This window comes from Zonotrichia leucophrys, unplaced genomic scaffold (genome assembly GCF_028769735.1).
Source record: "Zonotrichia leucophrys gambelii isolate GWCS_2022_RI unplaced genomic scaffold, RI_Zleu_2.0 Scaffold_58_302659, whole genome shotgun sequence".
NCBI lineage: Eukaryota > Metazoa > Chordata > Aves > Passeriformes > Passerellidae > Zonotrichia > Zonotrichia leucophrys.
The window spans coordinates 162362-178675 of NW_026992263.1; the positions used below are offsets into that span (position 1 = coordinate 162362).

The 16314-nt window shown below is 52.4% G+C and overlaps 1 protein-coding gene across 1 annotated transcript; it reads left to right on the top strand.

The window, feature by feature from the left end:
* Window positions 1-746: 746 nt before the first annotated feature.
* On the top strand, window positions 747-15913 carry LOC135460560 (syntaxin-1B). Its single transcript, XM_064737449.1, has 10 exons — window positions 747-809; window positions 2982-3056; window positions 3740-3839; window positions 5987-6061; window positions 6175-6248; window positions 7999-8107; window positions 10299-10372; window positions 11942-12079; window positions 13967-14077; window positions 15686-15913. The coding sequence occupies exons 1-10, from the start codon at window positions 780-782 to the stop codon at window positions 15764-15766; spliced, it is 867 nt and encodes a 288-aa protein (XP_064593519.1). The 5' UTR covers window positions 747-779; the 3' UTR covers window positions 15767-15913.
* The last annotated feature ends 401 nt before the right edge of the window (window positions 15914-16314 follow it).

Genomic DNA, 16314 nt, shown 5'->3' on the forward strand with positions numbered 1-16314 from the left:
TCCTCCCAAAATCCCCAAAAATTCCCCAAAAAATCCCCCAAAAATAATTAAAAAAAATCCCCAAAAAACTCAAAACCAAAAAAAAACCCCAAAAAATCCTCCAGAAAATCCCCCCAAAAATAATAAAAAAAAATCCCCAAAAGACTAAAAAAAAAAAAAAACCCTCCCAAAAAACTCCCCCAAAATATAAAAAATCCCCCAAAAATAATAATAATAAAAATCCCTCCCAAAATCCCCCCAAACCCCAACCCTCCCCCCAAACCCCCTTTCGCCCCCCCCATCCCTTAACCCGCCCCAATTAGCCCCCCCCCCCGCCCCAGCCGCAGCCCCCTTTGCGCAGCCCCTCCCCTCCCCTTTACGCCCCGCCCCCTTTTAGCCCCGCCCCCTCCGGCCCAGCCGCAGCCCCCTTTGCGCAGCCCCTCCCCTCCCCATTACGCCCCGCCCCCCATTTAGCCCCGCCCCCTCCCGCCCAGCCGCAGCCCCCTTTGCGCAGCCCCTCCCCTCCCCACGCCCCGCCCCCCATTTCAGCCCCGCCCCCTCCGGCCCAGCCGCAGCCCCCTTTGCGCAGCCCCTCCCCCCCCCCGTTCTCGCCCCTCCCCCCCCGTTCTCGCCCCTCCCCCCCCTCCGCAGCCGCAGCCGCCGCCGCAGCCCCGGGCCGCCCTCCCCCACCCGCCCCCCAAAATCCGCGCCCAGGGGGGGTCCCCGGCCCCTCCCCCACCCCCCGCACCCTCCGGGGGGGTCTCCCCTCCCCCACCCCCCGCCCGCGCCCCTCCCCCACCATGAAGGACCGGACCCAGGAGCTCCGCAGCGTGAGCGGGGGGGGGGGGAGGGGGAATGGGGGGCTGGGGGTCCCGGGGGGGCTGGGGGTGGGGGTGGGGAATGGTGGGAGGGTCCGGGGGCTTTGGGGAATTTTTGGGATTTTTTGGATTTTTAAATAATTTTTTTTGAATTTTTTAGGGGATTTTTTGGGGTCTGGGGGCGGTTTTGGGGGTGTCTCGGGGGGGATTTGGGGTAGTGGGGGTGGGGAATGGTGGGGAGGGGTCTCGGGAGTTACCGAGAATTTTTGGGATTTTTTCTGATTTTTAAAATATTTTTTATTTAATTTTTTAGGGGGTTTTGGGGTCTGGGGGCGGTTTTGGGGGGGCCCGGGGGGGCTGGGGAAGTGGGGGTGGGGAATGGTGGGGAGGGGTCCGGGGGCTTTGGGAATTTTTGGGATTTTTTGGGCTATTTTGGAATTTTTAGGATTTTTTATTTGGATTTTTTGGGAGATTTTTTGGGTCTGGGGGCGATTTTGGGGGGATCTCGGGGGGGGGAATGGTGGGGAGGGGTCTCAGGAATTACCGAGAATTTTTAGGGATTTTTTGGGATTTTTTAAATAATTTTTATTTAATTTTTTAGGGGATTTTTTGGGGTCTGGGGGCGATTTTGGGGGGTCCCAGGGGAGATTTGGGGCTGCGGGACTGGGGAATGGTGGGGAGGGGTCTCGGGAGTTACCGAGAATTTTGGGGATTTTTGGATTTTAAAATATTTTTTATTTAATTTTTTAGGGGGTTTTTGGGGTCTGGGGGCGATTTTGGGGGGGTCTCGGGGGTGATGGGGGTGGGGAATGGTGGGGAGGGGTCTCAGGAATTATCGAGAATTTTTGGGGATTTTTTGGGATTTTTAAAATATTTTTTATTTAATTTTTTGGGGGGGTTTTTGGGGTCTGGGGGCGATTTTAGGGGGTCCCGGGGGGGGCTGGGGGGGAGTGGGGGGTGGGGAATGGTGGGGAGGGGTCCGGGGGGTTTTGGGGAATTTTTGGGGATTTTTTGGGATTTTTAAAATATTTTTTATTTAATTTTTTGGGGGGTTTTTTGGGTCTGGGGGCGATTTTGGGGGTCCCGGGGGTTTTTTAGGGTCTCGGTTGGGGTGGGGGATGGGACGGAATTTTAGGGATTTTTGGGGAATTTTTTGGGATTTTTTGGGATTTTTTGGGATTTTTTTTTTTTTTGTAATTTTTGGGGGGTGTTGGTGGATTTTGGGGTATCCGGAGGGGATTTTTTGGAGATTTTTGGGGGGTCCCGGAGGGGGTTTTGGGGGTTGGGGGGTGGGGAATTGGGGGAGGGGGCTCTGGGGAATTTTTTGGGATTTTTTGGGAATTTTGGGAATTTTTTGGTGGGGGGGTTTTGGCTCTGGGGGCGATTTTAGGGGAATTTGGGGGATTTTGGGGGGGTCCGGGGGTTTTTTTGGGGGGATTTTTGGTGAATTTTTTTTTGGTGAATTTTTTTTTGGTGAATTTTTTTTTTGGTGTTTTTTTGAGGCATTTTTGGGGGGAATTTTGGGGGGAGTCCGGGGTTTTTTTGGGGGATTTTTGGTGAATTTTTTTTTTGGTGAAATTTTTTTTGGTGTTTTTTGGTGATTTTTGGGGGGAATTTTGGGGGGGTCCAAGGGGTTTTTTGGGGGGATTTTTGGTGGATTTTTTTTTGGTGAATTTTTTTTTTTTAGTGAAATTTTTTTGTTTGTTTTTTTTGGGGCATTTTTGGGGGGAATTTTGGGAGGGTCCGGGGGTTTTTTGGGGGGGATTTTTGGTGAATTTATTTTTGGTGAATTTTTTTTTTTTTGTGAATTTTTTGGGGGAAATTTTGGGGGGGTCCGGGGGTTTTTTTGGGGGATTTTTGATGAATTTTTTTTTTGGTGAATTTTTTTGGGGGAATTTTGAGGGGATTTTTAAATTTTTTTGAGGGGTTTTTTGGTGAATTTTTTTTTGGTGAATTTTTTTTTTTGGTGAATTTTTTTTTTGGTGTTTTTTTGAGGCATTTTTGGGGGGAATTTTGGAGGCATTTTAAGATTTTTTTGGTTTTTTCTTAAGAAGGAATTTTTCAGATTTTAGGGGGAAATTTTGGGGGCGGGGTTTTCTCCTTTGGGGGCGGGGGTTTTCTCCTTTGGGGGCGGGGCTTTCCTGCTTTGTGGGCGTGGCTTTACCGAGGCCACGCCCCCCGCAGGCCAAGGACAGCGACGATGAGGAGGAGGTGGTGACGGTGGACCGGGATCACTTCATGGACGAGTTCTTCGAGCAGGTGGGACCCCAAAAACGGGCTCGGGACCCCCAAAAATGGGTTCGGGACCCCCAAAAATGGGTTTGGGACCCCCAAAAACCCCCAGGGACCCCCAAAAACTCCCAAAAATGGGGTTGGGACCCCCAAAAATGGGACAGGGACTCCCCAAAATCGGCTCAGGGACCCCCAAAAATAAATTTGGGACCCCCAAAAATGGGATCAGGACCCCCAAAAATGGGATCAGGACCCCCCAAAACCCCCAAATTTCCCCCAAATCCCCTAAAAATCCCCCAAAATCCCCCTTAAATCCCCCAAAATTCTCCAAATTCCCCCCAAAAGTCCCCAAAGTCTCCCAAATCCCTTAAATTCCCCCAAAATTCCCCCCAAAAGTCCCCCCAAAATTCCCCAAAATTATCCCAAAAATCCCCCCAAATTCCCCCAAAAAATCCCCATAAAACCCCCGAAAATTCCCCCCAAAAAAATCCCCAAATTTCCCCAAAAATCCCCAAATTACCCCAAAAATCCCCAAATTTCCCCTAAAAACCCCCAAATCCCCCCAAAACACCAAACTTCCCCAAATTCCCCTCAAACCCTCATAAAACCCCAATAAAATCCCCAAAAATCGCCCCAAAATTCCCAAATCCCCAAAATTCCCATTTTTTCCCCAATTTTCCCAAATTCCCCTGAATTTGCCCCGATTTGAGGTGGAGGAGATTCGGGGCTGCATCGAGAAACTCTCGGAGGACGTGGAGCAGGTGAAGAAACAGCACAGCGCCATCCTGGCCGCCCCCAACCCCGACGAGAGTGAGTTATTAATTAATTATTGATTAATTAATAGGGTTATTGAATGGTTATTGAGTCATTAATGGTCATTAATGGTCATTAATGGTCATTAATGGGGTTAATGGGGTCATTAAGGAGCAGCACAGCGCCATCCTGGCAGCCCCCAACCCCGACGAGAGTGAGTTATTAATTAATTAATTAATTATTAATTATTAATTAATTAATTAATTGGGTTATTGAGTCATTAATGGTCATTAATGGGGTTAATGGGGTCACTAAGGAGCAGCACAGCGCCATCCTGGCCGCCCCCAACCCCGACGAGAGTGAGTAATTAATTAATTTATTAATTATTAATTAATTATTGATTGATTAGTTGGGTTATTGAGTCATTAATGGTCATTAATGATCATTAATGGGGTTAATGGGGTCACTAAGGAGCAGCACAGCGCCATCCTGGCCGCCCCCAACCCCGACGAGAGTGAGAATTAATTAATAATTAATTAATTAATAGGGTTATTGAATGGTTATTGAGTCATTAATGGTCATTAATGATCATTAATGGGGTTAATGGGGTCACTGAGGAGCAGCACAGCGCCATCCTGGCAGCCCCCAACCCCGACGAGAGTGAGTTATTAATTAATTAATTAATTATTAATTGATTAGTTGGGGTATTGAATGGTTATTGTGTCATTAATGGTCATTAATAGTCATTAATGGGGTTAATGGGGTCATTAAGGAGCAGCACAGTGCCATCCTGGCCGCCCCCAACCCCGACGAGAGTGAGTTATTAATTAATTAATTAGCTAATTAGTTAATTAGTTGGGTTATTGAATGGTTATTGTGTATTAATGGTCATTAATGGTCATTAATGATCATTAATGGGGTTAATGGGGTCACTAAGGAGCAGCACAGCGCCATCCTGGCCGCCCCCAACCCCGACGAGAGTGAGTTATTAATTAATTAATTAATTATTAATTGATTAATTGGGTTATTGGGGTCGTTAGTGGGGTTATTGAATGGTTATTGTGTCATTAATGGTCATTAATGGGTTATTAGTGGGGTTAATGGGGTCATCCAGGGGTCATTGGGTCATTAATGGGGTCAGAGGTCACTGGTCAGTGGTCACTCACTGGTCACTAATCAGTCATTAATTAATCAGTCATTAATTGATCAGTAACTGGTCAGTGACTGGTCAGTGAGTGGTCACTCATGGTCACTCACTGGTCACTAACCAATCATTAATCAGTCATTAATCACTCATTAATCAGTCAGTAACTGGTCAGTGACCAATCAGTGACCGGTCAGTGAGTGGTCACTCATGGTCACTCACTGGTCACCCAGTGGTTGCTCAATGGTCACTCAATGGTCACTCAGTGGTCATTAATCAGTCATTAATCACTCATTAATCAGTCAGTAACTGGTCAGTGACCAATCAGTGACCGGTCAGTAACTGGTCAGTGACCGGTCAGTGAGTGGTCACTCACTGGTCACTCATGGTCACTCACCGGTCACCCAGTGGTCACTCAGTGGTCATTATTCACTCATTAATCACTCATTAATCAGTCAGTAACTGGTCAGTGACCGGTCAGTAACTGGTCAGTGACCAATCAGTGACCGGTCAGTAACTGGTCAGTGACCGGTCAGTGAGTGGTCACTCATGGTCACTCACTGGTCACTCACTGGTCACTAATCAGTCATTAATCACTCATTAATCACTCATTAATCACTCATTAATCAGTCAGTAACTGGTCAGTGACCGGTCAGTGACCGGTCAGTGAGTGGTCACTCACCGGTCACTCACTGGTCACTCATGGTCACTCATGGTCACTCATGGTCACTCACTGGTCACTCACTGGTCATTAATCACTCATTAATCACTCATTAATCAGTCAGTAACTGGTCAGTGACCGGTCAGTGAGTGGTCACTCGTGGTCACTCATGGTCACTCACTGGTCACTCAATGGTCATTATTCAATCATTAATCACTCATTAATCAGTCAGTAACTGGTCAGTGATCAGTCAGTGACCAATCAGTGACCGGTCAGTGACCGGTCAGTAACTGGTCAGTGACCGGTCAGTGACTGGTCAGTGACCGGTCAGTGACTGGTCAGTGACCGGTCAGTGAGTGGTCACTCACTGGTCACTCATGGTCACTCGCGGTCACTCAGAGACCAAGCAGGAGCTCGAGGACCTCACGGCCGACATCAAGAAGACGGCGAACAAAGTGCGCTCCAAATTGAAAGGTGACCTTTGACCCCTCCCCGAGTGACCGCTGGGTCTGCGGCCGCTGAGTGACCACTGAGTGACCACTGAGTGACCGCTGAGTGACCGCTGAGTGACCGCTGTCCGGCCGCAGCCATCGAGCAGAGCATCGAGCAGGAGGAGGGGCTGAACCGCTCGTCGGCCGACCTGCGGATCCGCAAAACGCAGGTGAGCCTTCATCACCATCATCATCATCATCATCATCATCATCGTCATCACTGACCTTCATCGTCATCATCATCGTCATCATCATCATCATCATCATTGACCTTCATCATCTTCATCACTGAGCCGCTCGTCGGCCGACCTGCGGATCCGCAAAACGCAGGTGAGCCTTCATCATCACCTTCATCATCATCATCATCATCATCATCATCATCATCATCATCATCGTCATCATCATCATCACTGACCTTCATCATCATCGTCACTGAGCCGCTCGTCGGCCGACCTGCGGATCCGCAAAACGCAGGTGAGCCTTCATCGCCATCATCATCATCGTTGCCATTGACTTTGTCATCATTGTTCATCATCCTCATCATCATCATCCTCATCATCATCATCATCATCATCATCGTCATCATTGACCTTCATCATCATCGTCGTCATCATTGACCTTCATCTTCATCACTGAACCGCTCGTCGGCCGACCTGCGGATCCGCAAAACGCAGGTGAGCCTTCATCGCCATCATCATCATCATCATCATCATCACTGACCTTCATCATCATCATCGTCATTGACCTTCATCATCTTCATCACTGAACCGCTCGTCGGCCGACCTGCGGATCCGCAAAACGCAGGTGAGCCTTCATCGCCTTCATCATCATCGTTGCCATTGACTTTGTCATCATTGTTCATCATCATCATCATCATCATCGTCATCGTCATCATCATCAGCTTCATCTTCATCATCATCGGCTTCATCATCATCATCATCATCATCATCATCATCATCATCATTGTCCTTCATCTGCCTAACGCAGGCGAGCCTTCGTCGCCTTCATCATCATCGTTGCCATTGACTTTATCTCATCATTGTTCATCATCATCATCATCATCATCATCAATATTGACTTCATCATCATCGTCAGCTTCTTCATGATTGGCTTCATCTTCATCATCATCGGCTTCATCATCATCATCATCGTTGTGATTGACTTCATCATCGGCCGCGTCATCGTCGTGGCTTCGTCGTCATTGACTTCATCGCCATCATCATCATCTTCATCATCATCATCATCGTCAGCAGCAGCAGCAGCAGCAGCACTGTATGGGCTCACCTGTCCCTCACCTGTGGGACCTCACCTGTCCCTCACCTGTCCCACCCCCCTCCGTTTCTCACCTGTCCATGTCCCTCCTCTCACCTGTCCATCTCTCACCTGTCCCACTGGTCCCACCTGTCCATCTCTCACCTGTCCCTCACCTGTGTCTCATCTGTCCCACCTGTCTGTGTCTCACCTGTCCCTCACCTGTCCCCTCTCACCTGTCCATGTCCCACCTGTCCCACCTGTCCATGTCTCATCTCACCTTTCCCTCACCTGTCCCTGTCCCTCACCTGTCCCCTCTCACCTGTCTCACCTGTCCTATATCTCACCTGTCCCACCCATCCATGTCCCACCTGTGTGACCTCACCTGTGTGACCTCACCTGTCCCTGTCTCTCACCTGTCCCTGTCCCCTCTCACCTGTCCACATCCCACCTGTGTGATCTCACCTGTCCCTCACCTGTCCCTCACCTGTCCCTCACCTGTCCCTGTCCCTCACCTTTCCCTCACCTGTCCCTGTCCCTCACCTGTCCCCTCTCACCTGTCCATCTCTCACCTGTCCCCTCTCACCTGTCCCTGTCCCTCACCTGTCCCACCTGTCCGTGTCCCTCACCTGTCCCTCACCTGTCCCCCACCTGTCCGTGTCCCCCCAGCACTCGACGCTGTCCCGCAAGTTCGTGGAGGTGATGACCGAGTACAACGCGACGCAGTCCAAGTACCGGGACCGCTGCAAGGACCGGATCCAGAGACAGCTGGAGATCAGTACGGACACACTGACCACTGCTCTGGTCACTCAATGGTCATCTGGGGTCATTGGTCATTGTGGGTCATCACTGGTCATCACTGGTCATTGGGGAATGGGGATGGACAGAGCGATCACTGACACTGACCGCTGCAAGGACCGCATCCAGAGACAGCTGGAGATCAGTGAGGGTCATCTGGTCACTCAATGGTCATCTGGGGTCATCTGGGGTCATTGGTCATCCTGGGTCATTGTGGGTTACCAGGCAATGGGGATGGACAGAGCGGTCACTGGCACTGACCACTGCAAGGACCGGATCCAGAGACAGCTCGAGATCAGTGAGGGTCACTCAGTGGTCATCTGGTCACTCTGAGTGACCACTGGGGTCATCTGGGGTCATTGGTCATCGTGGGTCATTGTGGGTTATCAGGGAATGGGGATGGACAGAGCGGTCACTGGCACTGACCGCTGCAAGGACCGGATCCAGCGGCAGCTGGAGATCAGTGAGGGTCATCTGGTCACTCAGTGGTCATCTGGGGTCATCTGGGGTCATTGGTCATCATTGGTCATCGTGGGTTACCAGGGAATGGGGATGGACAGAGCAGTCAGTGTCAGTGACCGCTGCAAGGACCGCATCCAGAGACAGCTGGAGATCAGTGAGGGTCACTCAGTGGTCATCTGGTCACTCTGACTGACCACTGGGGTCATTGGTCATCTGGGGTCATTGTGGGTTACCAGGGAATGGGGATGGACAGAGCGGTCACTGACACTGACCGCTGCAAGGACCGCATCCAGAGACAGCTCAAGATCAGTGAGGGTCATCTGGTCACTCAATGGTCACTCTGAGTGACCACTGGGGTCATTGGTCATCATTGGTCATCATTGGTCATTGTGGGTTATCAGGGAATGGGGATGGACAGAGCGGTCACTGACACTGACCGCTGCAAGGACCGCATCCAGAGACAGCTCGAGATCAGTACGGACACACTGACCGCTGCTCTGGTCACTCAATGGTCATCTGGGGTCATTGGTCATCACTGGTCATCGTGGGTCATTGTGGGTTATCAGGGAATGGGGATGGACAGAGCGGTCACTGGCACTGACCGCTGCAAGGACCGGATCCAGAGACAGCTCGAGATCAGTGAGGGTCACTCAGTGGTCATCTGGTCACTCTGAGTGACCACTGGGGTCATTGGTCATCATTGGTCATCGTGGGTCATTGTGGGTCACCAGGGAATGGGGATGGACAGAGCGGTCACTAACACTGACCGCTGCAAGGACCGCATCCAGAGACAGCTCGAGATCAGTACGGACACACTGACCGCTGCTCTGGTCACTCAATGGTCATCTGGGGTCATCTGGGGTCATTGGTCATCGTGGGTCATTGTGGGTTATCAGGGAATGGGGATGGACAGAGCGGTCACTGGCACTGACCGCTGCAAGGACCGCATCCAGAGACAGCTCGAGATCAGTACGGACACACTGACCACTGCTCTGGTCACTCAATGGTCATCTGGGGTCACCTGGGGTCATTGGTCATCATTGGTCATCGTGGGTCATTGTGGGTTATCAGGGAATGGGGATGGACAGAGCGGTCACTGGCACTGACCGCTGCAAGGACCGGATCCAGAGACAGCTCGAGATCAGTGAGGGTCACTCAGTGGTCATCTGGGGTCACCTGGGGTCATTGGTCATCATTGGTCATCGTGGGTTATCAGGGAATGGGGATGGACAGAGCGGTCAGTGTCAGTGACCGCTGCAAGGACCGGATCCAGAGACAGCTGGAGATCAGTGAGGGTCATCTGGTCACTCAATGGTCACTCTGAGTGACCACTGGGGTCGTCTGGGGTCATTGGTCATCGTGGGTCATTGTGGGTTACCAGGGAATGGGGATGGACAGAGCGGTCACTGACACTGACCGCTGCAAGGACCGGATCCAGAGACAGCTGGAGATCAGTGAGGGTCATCTGGTCACTCTGAGTGACCACTGGGGTCATCTGGGGTCATTGGTCATCATTGGTCATTGGGGAATGGGGATGGACAGAGCGGTCAGTGTCACTGACCGCTGCCAGGGCCGCATCCAGAGACAGCTCGAGATCAGTGAGGGTCATCTGGGGTCATCAGGGGTCACTGACCATTGCTGTGGTCACTCTGGGGTCATCTGGGGTCACTGACCACTGCTCTGGTCACTCAGCGGTCACTCTCCCGCAGCCGGCCGGACCACGACCAACGAGGAGCTGGAGGACATGCTGGAGAGCGGCAAGCTGGCCATCTTCACGGACGACGTGAGTGACCAGGGAGTGACCAGAGTGACCACCAGGGTCACTGGGGTCACTGGGGTCATGGGGAGTGACCAGTGGTCACTGGGGTCACTGTGGTCACTGGGGTCACGGCCATGCTGGAGAGCGGCAAGCTGGCCATCTTCACGGACGACGTGAGTGACCACTGACCAGAGTGACCACCACGGCCACCAGGGTCACTGGGAGGGACTGGGAGTGACCAGTGGTCAGTGGGGTCCCTGGGAGTAACCAGGGGTCACTGGGGCTACTGGAGACACCAGGTGACCACCAGGTGACCACCAGGTGACCACCTGAAGATCCTGGGTGACCACCAGGTGATTTATAGTGACCACCAGGTGACCACCTGAAGGTCCCCAGCACCAGCTGACCACCAGGTGATTTATGGTGACCACCTGGACATCCAGGGTGACCACCAGGTGACCACCTTGAGATCTCTGGTGACCACCAGGAGGGACCTGGTCACCATCAGGATTTATGGTGACCACCAGGTGACCACCTTGAGATCTCTGGTGACCACCAGGAGGTCATTGGTGACCACCAGGTGACCACCAGATCTTTGATGACCACCTGGAGATTTATGGTGACCACCAGGTGACCACCAGAACCACTTGGAGATACCTGGTGACCACCTGAAGGTCTCTGGTGACCACCTGGAGATCCCTGATGACCACCAGGGGATTTATGGTGACCACCAGGTGGTTTCTGGTGACCAGCTGGACATCCTGGGTGACCACCGAGTGACCACCTGGAGATCTCTGGGTCACCACCGGGTGATTTATGGTGACCACCTGAAGGTCCCCAGCACCAGGTGACCACCAAGTGACCACCAGGAGATCACTGGTGACCACCAGGTGATTTATGGTGACCACCAGGTGACCACCAGGTGACCACCAGGTGGCCACCAGAACCCCTTGGAGATACCTGGTGACCACCTGGAGATCTCTGAGACCAGCTGACCACCAGGTGACCACCAGCTGATGACCAGGTGGCCACCAAAACCCCTTGGAGATACCTGGTGACCACCTGGAGATCTCTGGTGGCCACCAGGTGACCTCTGGAACCACCTGGAGATACCTGATGACCACCAGGGGATTTATGGTGACCACCTGAAGGTCCCCAGCACCAGGTGACCACCAAGTGACCACCAGGAGATCACTGGTGACCACCAGGTGATTTATGGTGACCACCAGAACCACTTGGAGATACCTGGTGACCACCTGAAGGTCTCTGATGACCACCTGGAGATCTCTGAGACCAGCTGACCACCAGGTGACCACCAGGTGACCACCAGGAGATCACTGGTGACCACCAGGTGATTTATGGTGACCACCAGGTGACCACCAGAACCCCTTGGAGATACCTGGTGACCACCTGGAGATCTCTGGTGGCCACCAGGTGACCTCTGGAACCACCTGGCGATCTCTGGGCCCAGCTGACCACCAGCTGACCACCAGCTGACCACCAGGTGACCACCAGCTGACCACCAGGTGACCACCAGCTGACCACCAGGTGACCACCAGCTGACCAGCAGGTGACCGCTGTGTCCCCCCGCAGATCAAGATGGACTCGCAGATGACCAAGCAGGCGCTGAACGAGATCGAGACGCGGCACAACGAGATCATCAAGCTGGAGACGAGCATCCGCGAGCTGCACGACATGTTCGTGGACATGGCCATGCTGGTGGAGAGCCAGGCGAGTGACCACTGAGTGACCACTGAGTGACCACTGAGTGACCAGTGGTCATTGGGATGGGTTACGGGTCATTGGGATGGGTTACGGGTCATTGGGAGTGACCAGTGGTCATTGGTCAGTGGCCAAAGGGCATCCGCGAGCTGCACGACATGTTCGTGGACATGGCCATGCTGGTGGAGAGCCAGGCGAGTGACCCTGAGTGACCACTGAGTGACCAATGGTCATTGGGATCCATCAATGGTCATTGGTCAGTGGCCAAAGGGCATCCGCGAGCTGCACGACATGTTCGTGGACATGGCCATGCTGGTGGAGAGCCAGGTCAGTGACCACTGAGTGACCCTGAGTGACCACTGAGTGACCAGTGGTCATTGGGATGGGTTACGGGTCATTGGGATCCATCAGTGGTCATTGGGATCCATCAATGGTCATTGGTCAGTGGCCAAAGGGCATCCGCGAGCTGCACGACATGTTCGTGGACATGGCCATGCTGGTGGAGAGCCAGGCGAGTGACCACTGAGTGACCCTGAGTGACCACTGAGTGACCAATGGTCATTGGGATGGGTTATGGGTCATTGGGATCCATCAGTGGTCATTGGTCAGTGGCCAAAGGGCATCCGCGAGCTGCACGACATGTTCGTGGACATGGCCATGCTGGTGGAGAGCCAGGCGAGTGACCACTGAGTGACCACTGAGTGACCACAGGTCATTGGGAGCCACCAAAACCCACCCAGACCCACCTGTGGTCACCAAGAACCACCCAAAGCCCAACAAGAACCCATTGAGGGTCATCAAAGATCTCCAGAAGGTCATCTAGGAGTGACCACTGGTCATCCTGAGTGACCACTGGTCATTGGGATGAGTTATGGGTCATTGGGATCCATCAGTGGTCATTGGGAGTGACCAGTGGTCATTGGGATCCATCAATGGTCATTGGGAGTGACCAGTGGTCATTGAGATCCATCAGTGGTCATTGAGAGTGACCACAGGTCATTGGGAGTGGTTAGAGGTCATCGGGAGTGACCATTGGTGACCATGGCTGAGCAGTGGTCACTCTGGGTGGTCAGTGGTCACTCTGGGTGGTCAGTGGTCACTCTCTGGCCACAGGGGGAGATGATTGACCGCATCGAGTACAACGTGGAGCACTCGGTGCTCACTGACCAATGGTGACCAATGGTGACCGTTACTGGTCAATGGTGACCATTGGTGACCATCACTGACCAGTGGTCACTCTGGCTGACCGGTGGTCACTCTCTGGCCGCAGGGGGAGATGATTGACCGCATCGAGTACAACGTGGAGCACTCGGTGCTCACTGACCAATGGTGACCAATGGTGACCATCACTGATCAGTGGTCACTCTGGGTGGTCAGCGGTCACTCCGGGTGGTCAGTGGTCACTCTCTGGCCGCAGGGGGAGATGATTGACCGCATCGAGTACAACGTGGAGCACTCGGTGCTCACTGACCAATGGTGACCAATGGTGACCATGGCTGATCAATGGTCACTCTGGGTGGTCAGTGGTCACTCTGGCTGACCGGTGGTCACTCTAACTGACCAGGGGGAGATGATTGACCGCATCGAGTACAACGTGGAGCACTCGGTGCTCACTGACCAATGGTGACCCATGGTGACCAATGGTGACCATCACTGATCAGTGGTCACTCTGGGTGGTCAGTGGTCACTCTGGGTGGTCAGTGGTCACTCTCTGGCCGCAGGGGGAGATGATTGACCGCATCGAGTACAACGTGGAGCACTCGGTGCTCACTGACCCATGGTGACCAATGGTGACCCATGGTGACCGTGGCTGATCAATGGTGACCGTTACTGATCAGTGGTCACTCTGGGTGGTCAGTGGTCACTCTGGCTGACCGGTGGTCACTCTCTGGCCAGGGGGAGATGATTGACCGCATCGAGTACAACGTGGAGCACTCGGTGGATTACGTCGAGCGCGCCGTGTCCGACACCAAGAAAGCCGTCAAGTACCAGAGCAAGGCCCGGAGGGTCAGTGGGGACACTGGGGTGGACTGGGATAAACTGGGATAAACTGGGATGGACTGGGATGGACTGGGAGGGTCAGTGGGGACACTGGGAGATACTGGGATATACTGGGATAAACTGGGATGGTCAGTGGGGACACTGGGGATAAACTGGGATAAACTGGGATAAACTGGGATGGACTGGGAGGGACTGGGATGGACTGGGAGGGACTGGGATGGTCAGTGGGGACACTGGGAGGGACTGGGGGATACTGGGATGGACTGGGATGGACTGGGAATGAACTGGGATAAACTGGGATAAACTGGGATAAACTGGGATGGACTGGGATATACTGGGATGGACTGGGATGGTCAGTGGGGACACTGGGATGGCCTGGGCGATACTGGGATAAACTGGGATGGACTGGGAGGGACTGGGAGGGACTGGGAGGGTCAGTGGGGACACTGGGGATAAACTGGGATATACTGGGATAAACTGGGATGGACTGGGATGGACTGGGAATGATACTGGGTTATACTGGGTTATACTGGGATAAACTGGGACGGACTGGGACGGACTGGGAGGGACTGGGGTAAACTGGGTTATACTGGGATATACTGGGTTATACTGGGATATACTGGGTTATACTGGGAGGGACTGGGTTATACTGGGAGGGATTGGGTTATACTGGGAGGAGATTGGGAGTGACTGGGTTATACTGGTTTATACTGGGAGGGGCTGGGAGGGGTCTGGGAGTGTCACTGGTTTATACTGGTCTATACTGGTCTATACTGGTTTGTACTGGTTTGCACTGGGAGGGGGTGGGGGAGGGGTCGGTGACGTTCCGCTGTTCTCTCTCCCCTCCCCCGCTGCCGGGACGCCCCAAAATTCCCCCAAAATTCCCCAAAATTCACCGAATTCCATCAAATTCCATCGACATTTATCGAAATTCACTGAAATGAATGAAAAACCATCGAAATTCCCCAAAATTCACCGAATTCCATCAAATTCCATCGACATTTATCGAAATTCACTGAAATGAATGAAAAACCATCGAAATTCCCCAAAATTCACCGAATTCCATCGAATTCCATCGGCATTTATCGAAATTCATTGAAATGAATGAAAAACCATCGAAATTCACTGAAATTCATTGAATTCCATCCAAAATCTGTTGAATTTCACGGAAATTCATCGAAATGCATTGAAATTAATTTCAATTTACGGAAATTCATTAATAATCGCCGAAATTCATCCATAATCCACCGAAATTCATCTGAATTCATCACAACCCACGCAAAATCCGCCCAAATCCATCAAAACCCATCGAATTCATTAAAAAACCCATCAAAATGCAACCAAATCCTCCAAAATTCACCTCATTTACCCCAAATCCACCGAAACCCATCCGAATCCACCCAAACCCACTGAAATTCACCAAAAAATCACCCGAATTTACCAAACACCCCAAATCCCGTAAATCCCACCCAAAATCCCCCAAAAATCCCAAAAAAATTCCCCAAAAAATCCCCAAAAATCCCGGTCCAAAAATCCCAAAATATCCCAAAATTCCCCAACGCCCCGAATTTCCCGAATTGCCCCGATTTGGCCCCAAACGCGGCGCCGGAGCAGAAGAAGATCATGATCATCATCTGCTGCGTGGTGCTGGGCGTGGTCCTGGCCTCCTCCATCGGGGGCACCTTGGGCCTCTGAGGCCCCGCCCCCTTCCCCAGGCCCCGCCCCCTCGCCCCGGCCCCGCCCCCTCGCGCCCCTTCCCCCGATAGTCCCGTTAATTAATCAACCAACCAATCAACCGCATCGATCGCGAATAAATTAACGAGTTAACGAATTGCCAACGGACGAACCAGCACGTGGTGGTCCCGTCACCGCCGGCCACGCCCCCTTTCAAACGAGGCTCCGCCCCCCCCTCGGGTCGGCAAATCTAAGCTCCGCCCCTTCCTGTTCCTCATTGGTCGTCATCCATCGCGTCATCCCCTGCTGGCCACGCCCACAAATCGGGGTTGGGTTGGGTTGGGTTGGGTTTGTTGAGTTTGTTGAGTTTCATTGGGTTGGGTTGAGTTGAGTTTGGTTGGGTTGGGTTGAGTTGGGTTAAATTCATTTATGTTGAGTTTCTTGAGTTGGGTTGGGTTGAGTTCATTGAGTTTCGTTGGGTTTCATTGGGTTGGGTTGGGTTCGGTTGAGTTTGTAGAGTTTCGTTGGGTTGAGTTTTGTTGGGTTGGGTTCATTGAGTTGGGTTGAGT